Consider the following 21,770-nt stretch of genomic DNA (forward strand, 5'->3'; position numbering starts at 1 on the left):
TGGCTCGGTCATGTCGTGAGAATGGATGATGGCCGGATCCCAAAGGATCTCCTCTATGGAGAACTCGTGCAAGGAAAGCGCCCTACAGGTAGACCACAGCTGCAATAGAAGGACATCTGCAAGAGGGATCTGAAGGCCTTAGGGATGGACCTCAACAAGTGGGAAACCCTGGCCTCTGAGCGGCCCGCTTGGAGGCAGGCTGTGCAGCATGGCCTTTCCCAGTTTGAAGAGACACTTGGCCAACAGTCTGAGGCTAAGAGGCAAAGAAGGAAGGCCCATAGCCAGGGAGACAGACCAGGGACAGACTGCACTTGCTCCCGGTGTGGAAGGGATTGTCACTCCTGGATTGGCCTTTTCAGCCACACTAGACGCTGTGCCAGAACCAACTTTCAGAGCGCGATACCATAGTCTTTCGAGACTGAAGGTTGCCAATACATATGTTTGCCAACATTTAGGCTTTGCAATCTGCCAACCTGCTCCTGCTGAGAGAATGCGAACCAATTCAAAATAGAGTGATAGCCCAGTACCTGCAACATGAATTTCCAGATCCTGTTTTGTCCTAATTTAGTTATTTGCCCAGAACCAGTTCCCAACCACACCCAAGCCTCACTCTAGGACAGGGGTGTCCAAAGTTTTTGGCAGGAGGGCCACATCATCTGTCTGACACAGGGGCCGGGGGGGGGGGGAAGAATTAATTTGCATTTAAAATTTGAATAAATTTACATAAGTTTACATAAATGAATATATTAAAGATGAACTTATACGAATGAATGAAGGTCTTGCAATAGCTCAAGGCCTATAAAAAGCCTTGCACAAAGCAAGGCTGGCCTTTCCTTTGCTGCCGCTACTGCATCACAGACATGAAACAGCAAGCAGTGGAGGGAGCCGTCATCCTACAGATCACGTGAGAGGTCAAACAGTCGCCCTCATGCTGAGAGCAGTTGCATCAGGCCAGTGCGGGCTCCAGCAAGTTTCTAGAAAGCCAGAGGCTCATTGGAGACTGAGGACTCCCTGAGGGCCACATTGGGAGTCCTTGAGGGCCGCAAGTGGCCCCAGGGCCGGGGTTTGGGCACCCATGCTCTAGGACCTCAGTAGCTTCTCTAGCATCAGATGGAAATGCATCAGATTTTCATCAGATGGAAATCTAGCATCAGATTCTCTATGTCAGAATGCCAGATGCAGGGGAGGGCACCAGGATGAGGTCTCTTGTTATCTGGTGTGCTCCCTGGGGCATTTGGTGGGCCGCTGTGAGATACAGGAAGCTGGACTAGATGGGCCTATGGCCTGATCCAGTGGCGCTGTTCTTATGTTCTTATGAAAGAGAGAGTGCTGGGTGTAATCTGCATACCGATGGTACCTAACTTGAAATCCCCAGATGATTTTTCTCAGAAGCTTATTTGGATGTTAAATACCATGGGGGTGCAGTATGTGGCACCCCACACCTTAGTGGCCAGGGAGCTGAACAGATGTTCCCCAGCACCACCTTCTGGAATCTATCCACCAAAAAGGAGTGGAACCACAACAAAATGGTGCTTTCAAGCCCCAACTTGGCTAACCAACTTAAAAGAATGCCATGGTTTATGGTGTTGAAAGCCACTCAGAGGACCAGCAGGAAAAGAAGGTGTGTTTGTGTGTGTGCATGCGTACACTGTACGTGTGCATGTGTGCACAGAGAAATACTGTAATCTGGGATGTTTCAGAAAGTGTTATGCAATAGTTCTCTGAAAAATAAAACTTGTTTTAAAAAGAATTAAAGTGGAAAAATTAAGGCTGCAATCCTATGCACACTTACCTAGGAGTATGCCCAATAGAGCACAGTGGAACTTACTTCTGAGTAAATGCATAGGATTATACTGTTGATCACTTACATGTACATTAATCTCTTCTCATAAAATGAAACCTGAGTTTTCAGACCTTCCTCATAAAACCTTTTGCTAATCAATTGACAAAAAACAGAGTTTTTCAACTATTAGCACTTTTTTGTTTGTTTTAAAAAGGTGTCAGTCAACAGGAATCTGAGTCTAATCTGTGAATCTACAGTGTTGAAAATCCTAGTAAATGTTTCTGCTGTGAGTTCGGACACTGTTACAAACTGCTATTAATTCAAGAATTGAAAAGAATTCCAGAAAAATGGCTGTAGACTCTTTTTATGTGTGTGTGTGTGTGTGTGTGTGTGTGTGTGTGTGTGAGAGAGAGAGAGAGAGAGAGAGAGAGAGAGAGAGAGAGAGACTGGAGTTGAAAGGTTAAAATTATATGTATGTGTGGAGTGGAATGAGGCTAAACCAGGGGTGTCAAACTCATTTCATACCAAGAGTGGAACAGCATTCATGATGCCTGCTGAGGGCCGGAAGTGATGTCACTAGGCAGAAAGTGATGTCATTATTCAGGATATGGGAGAGCCCATTTTCACGTGGGCTGCCCTTACAGCAGCAACACTTCAGCACCGCTCAGCCGCTGAGAGCCTCCGTGTTCTAAAAAAGTTTCTGTGGTCCGCATCCGGCCCGGGGACCTTCTGTTAACATCCTTGGGCTCAACTTTGTGTGTATGTGGAGTGGAGTGGAAGAGGCTGGGCTGTGCGTGTGTCTCTTTGGCGCAGTCCAAACTGCACGGTCCTGGGCGCTCTCCTCAGAGCCATGTCTCCTTCACTGCACTAGAGCAGGGTGCCCAAACCCCGGCCCCGGGGGCCACTTGCGGCCCTCGAGGACTCCCAATGCGGCCCTCAGGGAGCCCCCAGTCTCCAATCAGCCTCTGGCCCTCTGGAGACTTGCCGGAGCCCGTGCTGGCCCGACACCGCTGCTCTCAGCGTGATGGCCAAGTGTTCAACCTCTCGCGTGGGCTGTGGGACGAGGGCTGCTCCACGTCTGTGATGCAGCAGCAAAGGAAGCCAGCTTTGCTCTGTACAAGGCAAGAGCTTCCTTTGGACTGCCCTGCACCAGAACCTCCTCCAGGAGGGTGTGCACAGCACAGGTGAAGCACTGCAGGGAACCTGCGGTGGCTCCTTCGGCGCGTGGTGCTCCATCATCACTGGCAGGACCACCAGCCCCTCAGCCTTCCAGGGGGGCGTGGCTCGAGGAACAGTCCGCAAGCAGCGGAGGGTGGAAACGGGAAGAGCGCAAAGGCGGCCAGTCACTCGGCCTTGAAGTTGCCATGGCAACTCAATCAGCGGCCGACCCAGCCGTGGCCGCGCGCGAAACCGGCTCTCGGCGACGTCAGAGCCGAGCGCGCGGAGGGCCGGTGACGAAGGCGGAAGTTGTGCGGCAGCAGCGAGAGTCGCTGCTGAGAGACTCGCTTCCTCGCCCCTCCCCTTCGCCCCCGCAGCCGGACTCAGCTCCGCGATGGAGGTAACGCGGGGAGGGGGGCGCCGCGGACCCTGCTTGAAAACCGGAGCAGCGCCAGGCGTGGCTTGCTCAGGGCGCCCTCCCTCTGGCTGCCGCAGGGTTCGGGTGGGGGCCGCGACCCGCCGCCGGTGGGCGTTGCGTCAGTCGCAGAGGCAGCCGCAGCAGCTCCACAGGGTGCTCTCCAGGCCCCGCTTCCCTCCCTCTGTGTCTGCCGCCCCTCCAGAACTCAGGCGGTGTATCCGTGAGAGCCCAATCCTAGGCATGTCTCCTCAGGAGTAAGGCCCATGAGAGTCAGTGGGGCTTACTCCCAGGAAAGTGTGGGTAGGACTGCAGCTTTAGAGCCCAGTCCTATGCCTGTCTATTCAGAAGTAAGTCCCCTTAGAGTCCGTGGGGCTTACTCTCAGGAAAGTGGATAGGATGCAGCTTTGGAGCCCAGTCCTATGCCTGTCTACTCAGAAGTAAGTCCCATTAGAGTTAGTGGGGCTTACTGTCAGGAAAGTGGATAGGATGCAGCTTTAGAGCCCAGTCCCATGCCTGTCTACACAGAAGTAAGTCCCATTAAAGTCAATGGAGCTTACTCTCAGGAAAGTGGATTGGATGCAGCTTTTGAGCCCAGTCCTATGCCTGTCTACTCAGAAATAAGTCCCATTAAAGTCAATGGAGCTTACTCTCAGCCTCTCTCCCTGCCGTATTTTTGGCATAATCTTATTGCCCATACAAAGTTCTTGCAGAGATTGCTGAGGTAATGTACAGAAAGCAGTTTGAATGCTTTATAAAGCGTTTATGTTGTGCCCATTGCTTTACTTCTGTGCTAGGAACAGCTTTGTCTCCTAGTCACTATCTCTTAGCCTAGCCTACCTGCCAGGGTTGTTGTGAGGACAGAAGGAGGGGAGGACCTATGTACACCTCTCTGAGTTCCTTGGCGGAAGGACAGTATGAAAATGTGGAAAATAAGTAAGTTTCAGCATGCCAGGCTGCTGTTATAGCCAGCGGAGCAAGATCAGTAAAAAAGTTGGGAACCCTACATATGTTTGCTTATGCGTGTAGAGCTGTAAAACACTGGACTGCAAATTGATTCTAGTGATGAAGTTGTATGTTTACCAGTGTTCTGAATTTACAGCAATCTGTGCTGAGCCTGGGCAGTAGAATCATGTTTTGATTGTCGACTCAGCCCTGAGATGTGAAGTTTTCAGAAACATTAATAGAATAATCCTATGCGTGTCTACTCAGAAGTAAGTCCCATTATAGTAAAGTCTGCAGTCCTGCACTGTACACCCCTTTCCTAGGATTGAAGCCTAAGGCTACAATTGTATGTACACTTCCCTGGGAGTAAACCCCGTTGAACACAGTGAGATTTACTGCAGACATACCTAGGATCGTGCTGTAAAAGTGCTTCTGAGCACATGCTGAGTGGTTATCCAATAGGGAGCAAAATTGCACAACACGCTCCCTACATTTTCTAGGATTAGAGGACATAGAAATGAAATGCATCATTTGGAAATTTTGAAGATCTTACAAGTCTGTGTAGAATAATCTATCTGCATCTTTTGCCTTGAGTTTTCAGGTTAACTGGTGATGGTCATGGAGGAGTAGTAGTTATCTTCAAGCAGTCATACTATCAGCCTGCATTGTGCAGAAATTGATATAAAGTGTCACTATCATTTCACAGACGTTGTGTAAAGTATTGCTTTCTGCCCTTAGACCTAACAGAACATGATACTGAATATGTTGGAGTCTTGTTTTGGACTTATTTTAAAATAAAAATAGCAATCTCAAAAGGTGCCCAATTCAGATCATAGCTGCAGAATGGAGGCAGGGGATGTGAACCCTTTAGTTCTGTACTGTTTCCAAAAAGCAGTCTTTGCCACAATGGTGAAAAGGAGAATTGGAAACTTTCATGTTGAAGGCCCTTGCTCTAGAAACATTCATTAGTCTCCCAGCAGCACTTTGTGGTGCAAGATTTGGATAGTGGGCATGTGTACTCAGAAGGAACATAACAAGAGCCCTGCTGGATCAGTTCTAGTTCAGCATTCTGCTTCCCAAAGTTGCCAACCATGTTCTTCTAGGAAGGAGGACACAAAGGCAGTAGCCTTTTCCTACTGTTATTTCTGAGTAACTGGTAGTTGGGTGCGTACTGCTTCTGAACTGGAAGGTAGCCATGACTGGTAGCCATTGGTAGACTCCTTCTCCAACAATTTTAATTCCCTTTTGAAACCATTTAAGCTAGCGGCCATCATCACATCTTGAGGCAGTGAATTCTATAAATTGATGATGTACTTTTCCTTTTGCATGTAGTGAATCTCCTGTTTCATTTGATAAAGTGCCTCTTTGCCCAGTTAGCAGGAGTTGCTGGGTATCATTGCTGTGTGCAAGAAAATGGCATGGCATAGAAGGGTTAAAATTGTCTACCTCTGAGCCATGATATCAATCTGGATTGCTTCCCCACTTGGCTGTTATTTGATGGTGGACACAAGTCCCAAGGTAGATGATGGAATTAATGTCACATCTAGTTTGTCCCTGAAAAAATCTCAAAAGGGGGTCAGGCAAGTCCCTTGGTTAGCATCTGGGGATTTGGTATAAGGTGTCATCATTATATTGATGATGTTTAGTTCTTTTCATCAGATCCGTGAGGCAATATTGAGCTTGAACACTTCAGCTAAGCCCAGACAAAATGTATGAAGTGGCATAGACAAAAAAAGAACTTCAGCTAAGTCCAGACAAAATGTAGATGGTAGTGGTGAGTGGCCAACCAAGAAAGGAGTGTTTATTGATTTTCTAGGAGCCTTTTTTCCTTCAAAATTGATAGTTGCCAGAAGCAGGGCCTTTTCTGCCAAGGTAATTCCTTTGTGGCATGCTATACCTTGGTATAACCATGGGGCTAGCACTTAGCTTACCTTCAGAAAGCAAACGAAAGATCTTTTATTCTGCTAAGGCTTTGTAGTGTAGTGCCACTTTAATATCTGTGTAGCTTGTAATACTCTTTTTAAAAGTACTTACTTACTCAATTTTTATCCTGCTTTTCTCCCCTAAGGGCACCCAAAGCAGTGCTATTTTTACTATTACTATTAAAAAATTACCATTTTATCTGTTTTTAGTGATCGTACTGTTTTGAATTATATTTTTATTGTTATAAATTAAGATTCCTTTGGATGGAAAAATAGTTTAGGAACATAAAAATAGAGATCTGTTCTGCTATATCATGCTTTTAATTTTTATTTAATTTACATGATAGTTGAAAGATGGTAGTCAAGAAATGGCAGCTTCTCCTTCCGCCCCTGCAACAGTCAAGTCAAAGGTAAGGTTTCTTTACAAATGTAATTAGTTTTATATTAATAACATACGGTTGTTCATTGGATAATTTCATTTAAAAAATGCTTTTCAGGCATTTCAGGTAAAAGTGTTGATTTTGTTTTATTTGAATAACTGAAAGTCATTGCAGTCAGTCTTATTTGGTACATCATAAGTTAACTTGGCAAGTACAGTTGGCAGCTGTTGTTGGAAACAAATGTACCAACCAGTCCTGTGAAAAATTGTTGGCTCTGTGTGCTTCAAGCACTTAGTGTTTCATTTCCTTATTGCTCATTTGTGCAACAGTCTTATTAAATCAAAATGCAAGCTTTTCAGCATTTAAGCCTCTCTGTTTTTTTTTGTTTGTTTTGTTTGGCAAACCTAATATTTCTCATGACTGAAAACATTTAGCCATTTTCTCTTATTATTAATCTGTTCATTGTTGCTATACAGAAAGTCTTTTAAAATAATGACATACAACTGAAAGTGCAGTTGATAGCACAGGGCTACAAAAAATGAGGGTCAGAAAAGTTTTTCCCAAACTTCATGGTGGTTTAATATGAATTTGGGGTGCTGATTCCAAAAATGGCATCTGTTTTGCCCTATCCTGTCTAGTTTTGGAGATATAGTATAGCCTCATTAATAAATGGTTCAAGCGGCTTCCTCATGAGGAAGCCATGGTGTAGGCTTCCTCAAGAGGAAGCTGCTTGAACCATTTACTGAAGAGGCTACGCCGTGTCTCCAAAACTAGATGCGATAGGGCAAAACGGATGCCATTTTTGGAATCAGCACCCCAAATATATCCAGGAATTGGTGTAAAGTTTAAGGAAGCAAAATGTTTGTTGACCTGTGTAATCATTCTTCTGCAGTAATCAAGGCAGTTAGGACCTGGTCTTGTGGAATATGGGAGAAGCAATCATTTTGACCTTAGCTGCACTATACTGCATATTTCTCTAGTAGAGGAATGCACCTGAGTTGTCTAAGCTCTGAGATTTTAGGAGCCATAGTAGTCAACGGAGATATCATTACAGCCAAGGACTGGAGCAGGTACACAGGCCTATTTTAAAATAGACTTGTGTTGCATGAGCTCCTAAGACTTGTACTACTTTGTGCACAATCATGTTACATGGAACTGAAGATCTACAAGGCGCCTTGCCAACTGCAGCATGTTTCTCAGTTCCTTGCAGGAGCAAACACTGTCAAAATAGTTTGCTTCTATCAGTTGGAAGAGCAGGGCCATAAAAGTTACTTGATCTGCTGAAGTTCAGTACTCTTACTGCAATTTAGAACATACGTCTTATGGATTTTACAGCTGGATACACTACCCAGAGAAGATCTTATCAAATTTTCTAAGAAGCAAATGATTCTTATGCAAAAAGTGAAATCAAGATGTACAGGTACCGTATTGACACTAGTTTGAATTGTTCTATGGCAGAATGCATGGAAGAAGTAGGCAAATCGGCCCAATAGCAAGTGAGTTGCTTTAGTGCAACAAATGAGAAGCATTGTGAGAATACCTTCAGGAATTCTGGGGAAATTGTGTGAACACATTACTTTGACTCTGTCCTGTTGAAAACAATGAAGCCCAATTTGCTGTATAGAATGAACTTTGAGGTTGTTTTACAATCTGGAAATACTGCACCTATCTAGCCTAGGCAATGTAACAAACTACAACTACAACTCCCTGATCTGTGTTATGGAAAACAAGAGTTAAACATTTGGGTTCCCAGGCTGCTGGGTAAAGTCTGAAGCAGCTCTTGATTCTATGTTTTATTATTTCCTGTGAGTTTACTTTATTTACTTACTGTGCTGCACTTATCAGAATTTAATAGATTCTGGGTGTGGTCTGAAAGGACATGACTGAGCAACTTTGCTGAAGCTAAGCTATAGATCTGGGTCCAGTACCTGGATGGGAGATCACCTACACTGAATTTCACTGAATTTCTGTACACTGTACACTGAATTTCATCTTTGAATGAATAAATGAATTTTCTAGATTTAGAAAAATTCCCTCTTTTGTAGAATTGGAGAAGGAGATTGAAGAATTGAAAACAAAACCTGTTGCTGGAGAAACCGATGATATTATTCAGGTAAGACTACATAACATATGTGCCATATATTATACAAAGGATATTTAATCATCAAAGAGGAATAATCTCTGCTTGTGTCATGCAGATAATTGTTGTTTTTTTTCAGCAGGTCACTTCCTTGTGAATAAAAATGTAGGACATTCTGTTTAATGGAAATTTTCTGTTTAGAGAGTATCTTCTGAGTTGCTTATTTCATGAAAGTAGGAAACTGTTGCTGAAAATTAGTAATAATAGCTTGAAGAGCACTTTGCTTTAAAACATTTATTGTGAGTTTTGAAAAGTCTGTCTGAAAGTGAGTCTGAAAGACTGTCCTGCTGAAAATTAAGATGCAGAAAGCAGGAATCTGTTGAACTTCTCTACTGAACTTACTGAAGTTCTCTTTGAACTTAATGAGTGATAACAAGATTTCTACAATAGTCTTCAACTTGCCCATTTCCTTCTTTCAGACGATATTGATAAAGTAGATTTGAAGCTTATTTGGTCCTTCAGACATGAAAGAAAGCTCATTTACCATGAGCAGCTTGACTATTAATTGAGTTCTCTTAGCAAAATTGCCAATGAGACATGTCTAGATACAATTTTTTTGCCTCACTTCCTATCTTCCAGGGTTTTCATGTCTGACTTCCTTCCGCTCTCCACCCCACCTCACCTCTGGATTCACAAACATATCCCAGCCAAAGTCCTAATAAATTTATTGGTAGTTTCTAATCAAAGATGATTTGTAGGGAAAGAAGCTATAGTTCTAAACCTGGAGTGATTATCCCTGCATGGTTTTTAATATAAATGGAGTATCTGAAGATAAGATCAGTGCCATGATTTTGAATGAGGAACTCTGGCTTTGATGTTGAATTGGGGGAAGTATACCTTAGATTTTCTGTCTTCAGTTCTTTGAGATACAGGAAGCAGAAACTAAACATCTTTCAGTATTCACAAGTCACCTTTAGTGAGTTTGTAGTGAATAACTTTTCATTCTTCTTTCTTCTCAAAATAGGCTCTTACAGAGAGACTGGATGCTGTTCTTCTGGAAAAAGCTGAAATCCAGCAGCAGTGTCTAACTCTGAAAAAAGAAAATTTGAAAAGGCAACAAGAAGTAGAGGTACTCAATAGTGCATCAGTGTGAAATATTTTAGTTTTATAAATGCATTTACAGCTATCATGAATGCCCTTTCCCTTACCTCAGACAACTGGGTACAGTTGTTTTAAGTTGAACCCTGGGGAAATGGGATACGCATTAAACTTGTACCATAGGAGGAAAAAGCTCTGTGTTTAACTTCAGATGGACTTTGCACTCTATAGTTTGGGTTAGCACTCTTTCACAGTAATAAGCTCTTAGAAATTGTCCAGTCAATAACTTATTTATTTGTAAAGAGAGCAGTTTCTAACTCTGAGACATATGTGTTTACACAACAAATAGAACAGTCAAATGTTGCAGAAACACTTTAAATTTGAACAATTCCGGTCAGCTTTCTTATTTATCCATCCATTTTTATTATGCCTTTCTCCCCGAAGGCTACCTAAGGTGGCTCACAACATTAAATAAATTAAAAAATACATATATGATAGAACATTACTTCCCTTTCCCCCTCAAAACTAGATGAAATAGAAATGTTTTTAAGCCTCGCCAGAATTGCTCCATAGACAGAGCTGATTGAAGATCTTCTGGAAGCTTGTTCCAGAGGTATGGTGCTATAACAGACAACACACAGTTTCTCGCTGTCATCCCTGTTACCTCAGATGGTGGTGGAACTCTTAGCAGAGACCTGCCAGATGACCTAAAGGGATGAACTGGGCTGTATGGGAGCAGTCGATCCCTGTGGTACCCTGGTCCCAGGTCATATTGGTCTTTGTAGGTCAAAATAAGCATCTTGAATTGGGCTTGGAAACGAATCAGCAGCCAGTCCAGTCACTGGAGCAGCTGCTCAGTAGAATCAAACTGCCAAGTCCCAGCAATTGTGCAAGCCCTTGCATTCTGAACCAGCTGCAATTTCCAAACCATTTTCAGGAGCAGTCCACGTAGAGTATGTTACAATAGTCTAAGTGTGATGTAACTAAGGCATGAACCACTGTAGCCAGATTCCTTGGCTTACTAAGGTATGGTCATAGAGGAAGCTAGTGAAATGCCCTCTGGGCCACAGCTACAACCTGATCATCCTAGTTGCTTACTTGTGTGTTTCATTCTTTACTTTGGTTAGTGTCTTTTAAGGTTTTCCTGTTTTGCTTGACTGCTTTTTATTTTTATGCTGCTATTTTTTATATTTTATGTTCCTTGATTGTCAGTTCTTTAAAATGGGGCTAGAGTGGGTCTTGTTTGACCATTTTTGCTTTTGTTCTTTAATAATAATAATAATAATACTGATATTTATATACCACCTTTCTGGTCATTGAATTAGTCCTCTGACTTTATTCAAAGCAGTTCACAAAGGAAGGCTATTTCTAAATCCCTGAGGAGATTTTTACAATAACGGAAAGGTTCTATCTTTCAAGACTGCACAACATTTCAGATGGATCTTTCACGGTCTGGTATCACTTCTGGCCCCCAGTTCCCTCCCACACTGGCTGACAAGCAGCTCCTTCATCTCTCATTTGAAGGGCAGCCAAGACACTTCTTCACTCACACCAAAGAGCAGGTGGAATAACTCAGCTCAGCTTGTCAGCTGCTTCAAGGTCTTGCCATTCATGGAGCTGGTGGTGGCCTTGAACTGGCGACCTTCAGATGTTATCTTCAGGCTCACGGAGGCTCTACCCTCTAGACCAGACCTCCTGCCCTTTAATTCTTGTAACATTTTAAAAAAACGTTTACTTTGCTTTCTCTATACAAGATCTAAGGTGATTAAAATTGCATTGTATTTGATATTACATATCTTTTTCACTAGGCTGCTATTGCCAAGGAAGAAGAATTGCAGAAGAAATTTGCACAATCAGCTACTGACTACCTGAAAGAAATTGAAGGTCTTAAACATGAAACAGTAACGGCACAGTGCAAATATGATGAAGCCATAGCAACACTGCAGAAGGAACTACATGCTGAAGTTAAGAAACAAGAGCAGCTCGCAGAACAACTTGAATTTCATAATAGTAGACAAGAAGAAATAAAAAAACTACAGGAAGAGATTCACCAGACAAAAACTGCCTATGAGCAACAAATCTTGAATCTGAAAAAGCAACTGGAAGTTTCCAGTAAGGATAAGGAAGAGGAAAGTGTTAAACTGCAAGATGTTATTGAAAGCAATTCTCAGTGTTACCAAAATGAAATTGATAAATTAGATGGCGAACTGGGGAAACTGAAGGCCACTCACCAACAGGAGGTGTCAGAGTTGATGCAGCAGCTTGAAACTTCTGCTAAAATATGTGAAGAAGAGCGAAATAAGGTTGATCGAATAATACAAGAATACAAGGTAAAAGAGAAACACATGCAGGATGAATTGAATGCTTGTAAGGAGAAATATGAATGTGAACTTGAGTACATAAGGCAAACTTTAAGTCAAAATGAAGAAAACCAAATAGAGTCTAGAAATGTACAATTGGAAACAGAAATGGCAGAAAAGGCCAAGCACTTAGAAAACACTTTAAAAGAATTGGAATCTCAACACAGTATACTACAAGATGAATTGACCTATATGACTAATGTTAAGATGAAACTGGAAGTGGAAATCCAGCATGCAAAGGATGAATACTTCCATGAGAGGGAAGATTTGGAGTTCAAAATCAACGAGCTGCAGCTTGCCAGAGAGGATCACTGTGGTGTAATTGAAAAATTGAAATCTGAGCTTCAGGCAACAAGACAGCAACAGGAGCAGACTATAAAAAAGCATAGCCTAGAAATTCAAGATTTGGTTGAAAAGCACAAGAAAGAAATCTGTGAACTTAAGCAAATACTGTCAACAAGTTTAGAGAAGGAAAATAGGTCTTTATTTCTTGAAATACAAGATCTTAAAGAACAATGTCAAAAGCACATACAAGAGAAAGAAGAAGCAATTGCTAGTTATGAGAGCTTGAGAGAAACCCTGGAGACCCTACAAACAGAATTGGGGGAATCAGCTGGGAAGATTAGCCGAGAATTTGAATCTATGAAGCAACAGCAGGCTGCAGATGTTGATGAACTACAGAAGAAACTTAGAGCTGCGTTCAATGAAAAGGACGTTCTCCTTGAGACGGTGAATCGTCTCCAAGGTGAAGTAGAACAACTATCCTCCAAAAGAGAAGAAATGGAAGAGCTGAGGGATAAAACAGGGGTACTTCAGGAGGAGAATGAGAAGCTCCTTGCTTCACTTCATCAAAGAGAAGCTGTGATAAAAGATCTGGAAGAAAAGGAAAATATGCTTTCTTTGCAAAACAATAGCATCCTTGCAGAGGTGGAATGCTCTGCTGAGAAAATAGAAAGCCTCCAAGAAGAACACAGAGTGGAGCAAGCAAGGGTTATGGAACTTCAGCAACAGGCTGAGGCACTTAGCCTTTGCAACCAGGAATTAAAGCAACAGGCAGAGAAGTTAGCAGAACATCTGAAGAGCACTTCGGAGGAAAAGGAAGAGAACGAGCAAAAATTTAGAGAATTGGAACAAAAAATTGAAGCTCTTCAGCAAGAGAAAGAGCACCTGTCATCTGAAGTAGAGAGTCTTCATGGTGAAAATAACAAAATAAAAGAAGAAAGGAACCAAACTGATAAAGAGCTGGAAAGTGTTGCATCTGAAAAAGCAAACTGGCTAGTGTCCAAAGAACAAGTTCACAGTCTAGAAATGAAACTGCAATTGGCCTGTGAAGAGAGATCGAGTTTAACTAAGCTGCTTGATGAGGAAAAGGCCTTCAAAACAGTTGTCATGAATCAACTGCATAACTTTCTTGGGCAGATGGAACTTGAAAGTCCAGAGGAAAATGAAGGAAATGCTGTTGTTGATCTCTTGCAAGTTGCAAATGTATCTTTGGCCAAAATGAAGGAAGAGAAACAGAGTCTGACTTCTCTGAAGGATGAACATGTTCTTTTGCGGCAGGAGATGAAGAGGCTCCGGGAAGAAAGTGAAGCTTATTGCACAGAGCTCAGATCTCTATTGGATGATTCAGAAAAAGAAAAATGTCTCTTAAGAGAAGAGTTGGAGGGGGCTTTCTCAGAAAAAGAAGCCCTGCAGCTTGATATCCAGGAATTGCAACTTGCCAATGAAAAAGTCAGGAATGAGAACCAAGATCTTCTAGCTCGTATTGAAGATGTTTCTGAAAAGCTTACTTGTCATGAAAGCAAGACAAAAGAACGAGAAGATAAATGGGAAGAAGAGCAAAAGAATCTAAACTCAATTCTTGAACAAAAAGAAACAGAATTGAAAAGTATGCAAACCGAACTTTCTTTGCTAAAGGTTAGAGTTTTATTATTAAATACTCATATTTAGCCCCAGGATCCTTTAGGGCAAAAGTTGTGAAAGGTTTTAGGGATTGTTAAGAATTATTTGGTCACAGTATGGTGCCCTCAAGTACAAAAGAAACATTGTGCCTTGCCCTCAAATCCCTTGTCAGTTCATTGGGACTGAAGGACTGATTCACCTTTCTCTTATCAGTTGTATGCTGTGTGTGCAAAGATGTTTGTTCTGGTGAAAACTAGTAAAGTGTGAAGGGAGTATGCATGTTGGGGAGAATTCTTTCATTTGACATTCTAGTTTTCTGTGAGCAAGGATTTTATTTTTTTTGCGTTATAGAAGAGCATGCCTTGATGTCAGCCAGCTCCTTAACAGATGCAGTTCATAAACAGGGTTACCGCCTCCTCTGCAGTTCATGTGAACTGCACCTGGATGTGTTTGGTGATTAGTGTGTCTTTTTCACAATTCATGTTCCCTTTGGCAAATATGACACTTGTGTAAAGTGTGAATCAACCATTACTCTCAAATAGGGATAGGAGCATGAATTTGAGATTGGATTTGCAAAAGTTAGTGATCAGTGAGATCAAACTAACTTTAAACATGAAACTACATTCAAAACTAATTTTCCTGTGAAACCACAATCTAAGACTTTTTACTTTGTACTAAAATTAATTTTTATGTAAAAAAAATGTTTCTAAAAAGCTTGCATGTCCTTATTGGCTCCAAATATGTTTTCTCCCTTGATTTTGGGAGATGACTTTCCAGGATTCTTTGCTTCTAGGCTCTAAATGTTGATAACTCAAATGAAAAAAAAAAAAATTGCTATTACACTTTAAAAATAATGTTCCAGAGTTTTTCATTGTTGCTTAATAGAACAAAAATTTATTTCTTCAGTGACACTGTCCGTTAGAATTTAGAGAAATAATCATAAATGATACTTTCTTAAATGCAATTTTCTAGAAATTAAACTAGTATCATTCATAGTACAGCCTTTCTTGTAACTTTAATAGCTTTTTCTGCATCTCTTTGTGATATGGAAACAAATAGCAGATGCCAGAAGACAGTGTTGTTAACACTGTGAGTCCATCTTTACAGTTTTCTGTGTGGCAGAGTGGAACATAGTATTTGGGCACTGCAGGGGCTATTCTTCCCTTACTCTGCCTCCTGAGATAGGCATTGTCACCATCTTCCCCAAACCACCAGCAGCAGCCATCAATGCTGAAGAAAATTTCCTCAGCATTAGTAAAAACTCCTTTTGGGAATGAATTCCTTCATCCTCCAAGACCTACAAACAGGATTAGCCATAAACTGTATGTTTTATTTGTTTACACTGCAGAGTTTTGTGGAGCAATCATCTGCTAATGGTGACCAATCCTCAGAATTAGGTAATTCTTCCTAAATCTTTGTTGACCAGTTCTACTTTGTAAATAATGTGTACTACCTGAGCCTGTTCTTAGAAGATATTGCAAGATGTGACTACATTGTGACATACTGGGGCATACAGAAAACCTTGTTCACTCTTGCTTTCTGCTTGCAAAGCACTGGAGCATGATGGTTAATTTGCCTGCATTGAATATGAGAGAGGATCCTGCTTATGGGGAATGGGATGTGATCACTATCTTCCATTATTATGATTCTGAGAAAGAATAGCTTTCAGAGCAGGTTTAACAGATCTGAGTCATTCTGCTTATCTATAAAGGGTAGAACAATTAGTATAGCTGGGAGATCTGTGATTTCCTCAAGCTTCTTCAGCATGTTAAAGGGTTATTTGCAGCTTCATTCATGCTTGTGTGGTGTGAAACTACCTGTAGTGTTCTAAATATTATTCATCTGATGCTGCAAGAATGTTGGCCTGTGAAATCTTAAAGAACAACAAATAAGTTGGTCTTCAAGGAGCCACAGGCTGTTTTTGTTAAGTTACTATAAATAATAAATGAATGTGGCTAATTTTGAGGAGGAAATTATCATATATGCAAATAGTTATCTTGGACAGAGTAGTGCCTACAGTCACTAATATTTTGTAGCAGATCGCACTTGTTTTTGTCCAATTCCATTGCTGCAGATAGTTGCGTGAGTTTATTAGAAAATATTTATGCAACAATCCTGTGAGCTTTTATTTTGAGATTAAGTAACTCTAAATACACTTAATGGGGATAAACCCAATTGAACATAATGGAACTTTTGAGTAAGAATATGTAGAATTATGTTGCAACTCCTGTTGTACTGAAGGACTTTCTTAGTATAAATAGTGTCAAGTCATCTGAAATGGAAATCAAATGTTGAAATAGATAATATATATGGAAAAGTGTATCTTAGATGTTCCATATACTGTATAGCAGTGGTTCTTATACATTTAGCATCAGGACCCACTTTTAGAATGAGAATCTGTCAGGACCTACTGGAAGTGATAGCATGACCAGAAGTGACATCATCAAGCAGGAACATTTTTAACAATCCTAGGCTGCAATCCTACCCACACATACCCAGAAGGAAGTCCCATTCACTATCATTGTTAAAAAAATTTACAGAGTAGCCTGTTAAAAGTAAGGATGTGCAGCACTTCCCCAAATGCAGTCACATACCATGGTAGCATCAAGTTTAATATACTCAAAATAAAATATTGAAATGTATTGGGACCCACCTAGTGGGTCCCGACCCACAGTTTGAGAAACACTGCTGTATAGTAATTGTCAGATGAAAAACCACATAGCAAATGAATCTTATACATCAAGAATAAATAATTACTATATTTTGTAAAATGATTATTTTGGTCTCACTTTTCAAAATGTATATATTTGTTTAGTGAACTTGGAAAAGCAGTTGAAAGAAAAAGAAGAAAAGTTAAATAAGTTTAAAGCTGTTGCTGTGAAATTAAGAAAAGAACTGGATTCTAGCAGGAAAGAGGTAACTTTCATCAAGTACATTTCACTCATCATGAGGTGTTTCTCATGTGATACTGAGACCAGGAAAGTCTTTTTAGAGTTATTCCAAGCAGGATTGCCCAGTGCTTCCCAAACTCCTACAAGAGTGTAGGGAGCAGTGTAAGTTGTAGGGAAGGAGCTATGGCAGCAATGTGATCCCCAGCATTGTGCTGCTGCCTCAGATGAAGAACTCTTGGAGGGGAGTTTTTCACTTACCTGCAGCCAGCGCTGCGGTCCAGGGGAGTCTTGTGGAGCCCTTTGCCTGCTAAAGTCTAAAGAGAGAGAAAAATGGGCACTTCTCGTTTTCATGATGAAACCGGAAGTGCTTTTTTTAGACGTTAGAAGGCACAGGGAGCCCTGCGGAGGGCTCCACAGATACCCCCAGGATTACAGCACTGGCTGCAGGTAAGTGAAAAGCATCTCTCCCATCCCCAGCATGATCCTGGGGATTTTGTTGCTGTTTTCCTTCCATCCTGTAAAGGAGCAAGGACAAGTGGTTCCCTGGCTGGTGTGTTGTAGCCCACCAGTTTGGGAACCACTGCCCTGTTTTGATAGGTGATCATCTGATTCAGGTTTCACTACAAAAGTTCACAGGGTTCTGCTTGTCTGTTTTCCTGTTTTGACAAATTTAACCTTGAATGTTGTTCTGTGGAGTATTAGGTCATCTAGAGCTTTAAAAGGCTCTCCCTCATGAATCAGTCCTGTAGTTTTTTAAATCAAGCCACCCTGAATTCTTGTTGAGAAAGAGCAAGATTTATTTTTTTAGAAATTAACCAACACAAGCACAATGTCTGTTTTTGCACTTAGATGCAGTCGCTTAGAGAAGAGCTGGAGTTAACACAAGCAGAGAAGGAAAAGCTATCTACTTCAGTAAGGGATGTCATCCAGGGAGCCGAGAGCTATAAGGTAAAGAACATGTTTGTCAAAGTGAGTCCTTGATGTACTTGAGACGGTCAGTCAAGGTTTCTCAGCAATACACAAAATAGACTTGTTCAGTATTCATGGGGCTTGTGCTGACCTTGTGTCTGTCTGCATTTGAAGTTACTGTGGGAATTATAAGTGAATGTTGTGTTTGTAGCGAGTTGTGTTGTGCCAAAAATGCTTCTAGAAGCTTTGCTGATGTGGAGTTTATTCTTGTTATAAAAGCAGGTGTTTGGCTCCTCCATCACTTGGATCATTGCCTCTTACATTTTAAATTTTTGTTTTAATCTCCTGGAAAATTGCACCCAAAAAAATCACAGAAAAAATCATACAGAACATTGGCATTTTATTTTTAAGTGAGCCAGTTGAAAGTGGGCCTGTCCTATTTTCTCATCTTTTTGTCGTCAAACAAATAGTTGAAAGCAGAGGAAAAGGTAAGGGCTCAAGAAGATGAAACCATGATGCCTTTGAGTTGGTTCCACACACTTTTGTATCTATGCTTTATGAGCTTTTAGTTGAAATGCAGCCTTCCAGATTCCTTCCATGTAGGTTCCATAGACTGATGATTCGATCAGCTTTAATTTAGCCCTGAAGTGATGACAGTGAAATTGCAGTGAGGTGCGCTAGTACAGGTCTTTCAGTTTGGTTGATAGAAAATGAAATCTAAGCTGTTTCCACGGGAAGAAATAGGTCTTGTTTTCCCTAGGGTACTTCTGGTGTGTCATAAAAGGGATATTCAGTGCTGTTGACATTAATAGCATATTTAAGGCTGTCCTGTATATGCAAAACAGATGTTTAAATTAATTTGTATGTGTTCCAAGAATCTCTTAATAGCATTTGATAAGCAAGCAGAACAGTTGGATTTTGAAAAAGAGCGGGCTCGTAACTTTGAACACCAAATAGGTGATCTTGCAAGACAACTGGAGGCTTCATCTCAGCAGGTACTGATCTGCATGGTGTACTGCAGTTCTTTCTATCCATTCTTCCCAAAGAGTTCAAGTGCTAAGCCCATCTCTTAAATGCACCATGCATATTGTGTGGTAACGTTCTGTCATGCATCTGGATGAAAAAAATCCATGAATAAAAGTCTGTTGCAGCAAAAACAATATTGTAGTATCTCAAAGTCTGACTAATTTGTTTCAGTATAAGCTTTTGTGCACTGCATTACTTTATCAGTTGCAACAAGTAAAATTCTCAGTAGGCATCTGTAGACATGAATACATTGAGAAGGTCTTTTTTTTAATAATGTGAAGAGGGAGGTCAAAGGGTTATAGGATGAAAGAAGTACAGTCAGTTACCATTATTATGAAAATTAGAGCCAATTTGCAAAAACAATATTTGTTTAAATTCTTGGACAACCTTTTGTTTTGGGAACCCCAAGATGGCTTATAAAATAAAGCCTTAAACAAAATGTAATACAATTTTCAAAGTTAAAAGAACCAATGGGAAACTAAGAGGACTACAAAACACATTTTTTTCAGCCAGCAGGGAAAAGACTAGCATCATATCCAAAGGCCTGTACTAAAAGGGTGACCTTCAGTAGTCTGAAAGGCCAGAAGAAGAGAGTAGCATGGATCTCCCTGAGGAGCAAGTTCCACAGTTTGGGAGCAAGTACCAGAAAGACCCATCCCACATGCACAACCACTGTTGTTCTGCTTGGGATGGTCCATGGAGCATGGCCTCACCAGGAGACCTTGCTTGATGAGATTGATGATCCCATGATCACTGACTGGTGCTATATGCAGCAGTAGGGAAGCCTGCAGAGGGGGCTGTGAGTCTCCTGGACCCTCTCAGAAGCCAGCACAATTCCCCAGGTACATGTAAAATCCCCTTGGTCCTGGTGGCGCTATAATCACTGCAGCACCATCAAGCACCATTTCTGGACCACCCCCCTTAAGAGGGAATGGTCCTCTTTTGGTTCCTCTAGTGCAGGGCTTTTCAAACTGGGGCGTAACAACACCCCAGCCTGTGGGCTCTGGCCTCTGCCGCCTTAAGGGGTGGGGGCAGGGAGGAGGCAGTGGTGCGATCCCCAGGATCGCACCACTTGGGCCTGCAGGGGCTTGGCTGCACTTACCAGAGCCTCCTGCAGCCTCCTGGGGGTGTGGGGAGCCCTGTGCTAGTGTCTGCATAGCTACCTGCTGCTTTAGAATTGAAAGTGGAGCAATTGCACTCCACTTCCAGTTTTGCGGAGGCAGTGCGCGATCACTCCACTTTCACTTCTAAAGCATCGGGGAGCCCTGCAGATGCTCGCACAGGACTCCCCGCACCCCCAGGAGTCTGCAGGAGGCTCTGGCAAGTTCAACCAAGCCCCTGCAGCCCACTGAGCCTTCCCCCACCCCCACTGCCTCTCCCTCTCTGCCCCAAGTACTTAGAGCGGTTTCCAAACTCATGGAGAGTTTGAAAACCGCTGCCCTAGTGGTTCGTGAACCATCAGTGTGGGAACCACTGTTCTATAGCATTGTCAAAGTGGGTGAGCTATTTCCAGTTATAATTAACATAATGGGTGACTTAACATTTACTTAGAATTGAATCTGGACGAGCTCTCCACCAATTTATTTTATTTCTACTCTTTAAAACTTTGGGAACTGCATCCATTAGTAAAAATTTAAATGTTTGGTGCAAAGATATTTTCTGTTTTTATATCAGTCTGTTTTGAACTCAGCATTTTGGTGATTTTTTTTCTTCTTTACATAATACATAGTTTGCAAATGGCATCTGGGTTGAAACTCCAATATGCAAAATAATGCCACTGATTATTTTCCCAAATAACCATGTCAATATCATGTTAATATCATTTTAGCAAGACCAGTTGCGTTCAGCAAATGAAGACCTCTCCGCTCGTATAGAAACTCTGCAGACTAACACTAAGCTCTTAGAAGCCCAGCTATTAGAAACACAGAGAGCCAAAGCAAAAGTTGACAAAGAATTTGAGTCTGAAAAACTTCTAAAAGAACAAAAGATACAGGTAAATTGCACTTGTACAAGTTGTCACCTAGAGAGCAATGGTTGTTTTCTAAATAAAGAGCATTTGAACTATTTTTACAGGACCATGCCAATGTTGTAAAAGATGTTGAAGAACTCCAGGCACAACTTCAGAAAGAGAAAAAGCATCTTCAGAAGATCTTGGAGGAGTTGGAACTGGCTAAGAAGGTAGATCTGTGGGGTAATATTGCTAGCAAAATGATTGCAATTAGGGCAAATGAAGAAGTAAGAGCCCATATATTGCAGGGCAGGCAGGGTCCCAATGAGTGTCTATACAGGTTGCAATTGTGGGGTCCTCACTCAGTGGGGGCTATTAGCAGCTTCTTCTATAACCTAACCCAGTGGTTCTCGAACTTTTCCGGCTCATGCTTTCCCTGATCCTTGTAGCCATTGGCCACGGCTCCCCATTACAACACCTCACCTCAGTTACCCCCAGAATGGGGATGAAGGTGTTATAATTATACACTAGAAACAAAATAAAGCTGCCAGCACTCTGAGGCTACAATCCTAACCACACTTACCTGAGAGTAAGCCCCAGTGAACAAAATAGGACTTACTTCTGAGTAGACCTGGTTAGGTTTGTGCCCTGAGTTTGTTAGCAGCACACCTGGAGGGTTTTGGAAAGGGAGGGAGGAAGTGATGAATTTGCTGGGGGAGGAGGAGACTTTGTTTTATGTGTATCTGCTAATTGCAAATTGATACAAACTGAGACCTAGAAACTGTTTGGCTGCAATCCTAACCTCACTTTCCTGGGAGTAAGACCCAGTGAACACAATAGGACTTACTTCTGAGTAGACCTAGCTAGGATGGTGCCTTTTGTCTTACAATAGCAGCCAACAAAGTACCCCCCCCTCCCCAAAAGGAGGTAGGAGGAAAAAGGGGGGTGGCTGA

The 21,770-nt window shown here is 41.8% G+C and overlaps 1 protein-coding gene across 1 annotated transcript in view; it reads left to right on the forward strand.

Moving 5' to 3' along the window:
• Nucleotides 1-3,262: 3,262 nt before the first annotated feature.
• Nucleotides 3,263-21,770, forward strand: part of GCC2 (GRIP and coiled-coil domain containing 2) — a 38,567-nt gene continuing 20,059 nt past the window's right edge. The window contains exons 1-12 of the mRNA XM_066620759.1: nt 3,263-3,341; nt 6,571-6,633; nt 7,939-8,023; nt 8,649-8,716; nt 9,708-9,812; nt 11,590-14,058; nt 15,392-15,440; nt 16,859-16,959; nt 17,784-17,882; nt 18,719-18,838; nt 20,698-20,862; nt 20,943-21,047. Of these exons, the coding sequence (XP_066476856.1) occupies nt 3,336-3,341; nt 6,571-6,633; nt 7,939-8,023; nt 8,649-8,716; nt 9,708-9,812; nt 11,590-14,058; nt 15,392-15,440; nt 16,859-16,959; nt 17,784-17,882; nt 18,719-18,838; nt 20,698-20,862; nt 20,943-21,047 (3,435 nt within the window). The 5' untranslated portion in view covers nt 3,263-3,335. The remainder of the gene's footprint in view (nt 3,342-6,570; nt 6,634-7,938; nt 8,024-8,648; nt 8,717-9,707; nt 9,813-11,589; nt 14,059-15,391; nt 15,441-16,858; nt 16,960-17,783; nt 17,883-18,718; nt 18,839-20,697; nt 20,863-20,942; nt 21,048-21,770) is intronic.

Source organism: Tiliqua scincoides, chromosome 3 (genome assembly GCF_035046505.1).
Source record: "Tiliqua scincoides isolate rTilSci1 chromosome 3, rTilSci1.hap2, whole genome shotgun sequence".
Taxonomy (NCBI): Eukaryota; Metazoa; Chordata; class Lepidosauria; order Squamata; family Scincidae; genus Tiliqua; species Tiliqua scincoides.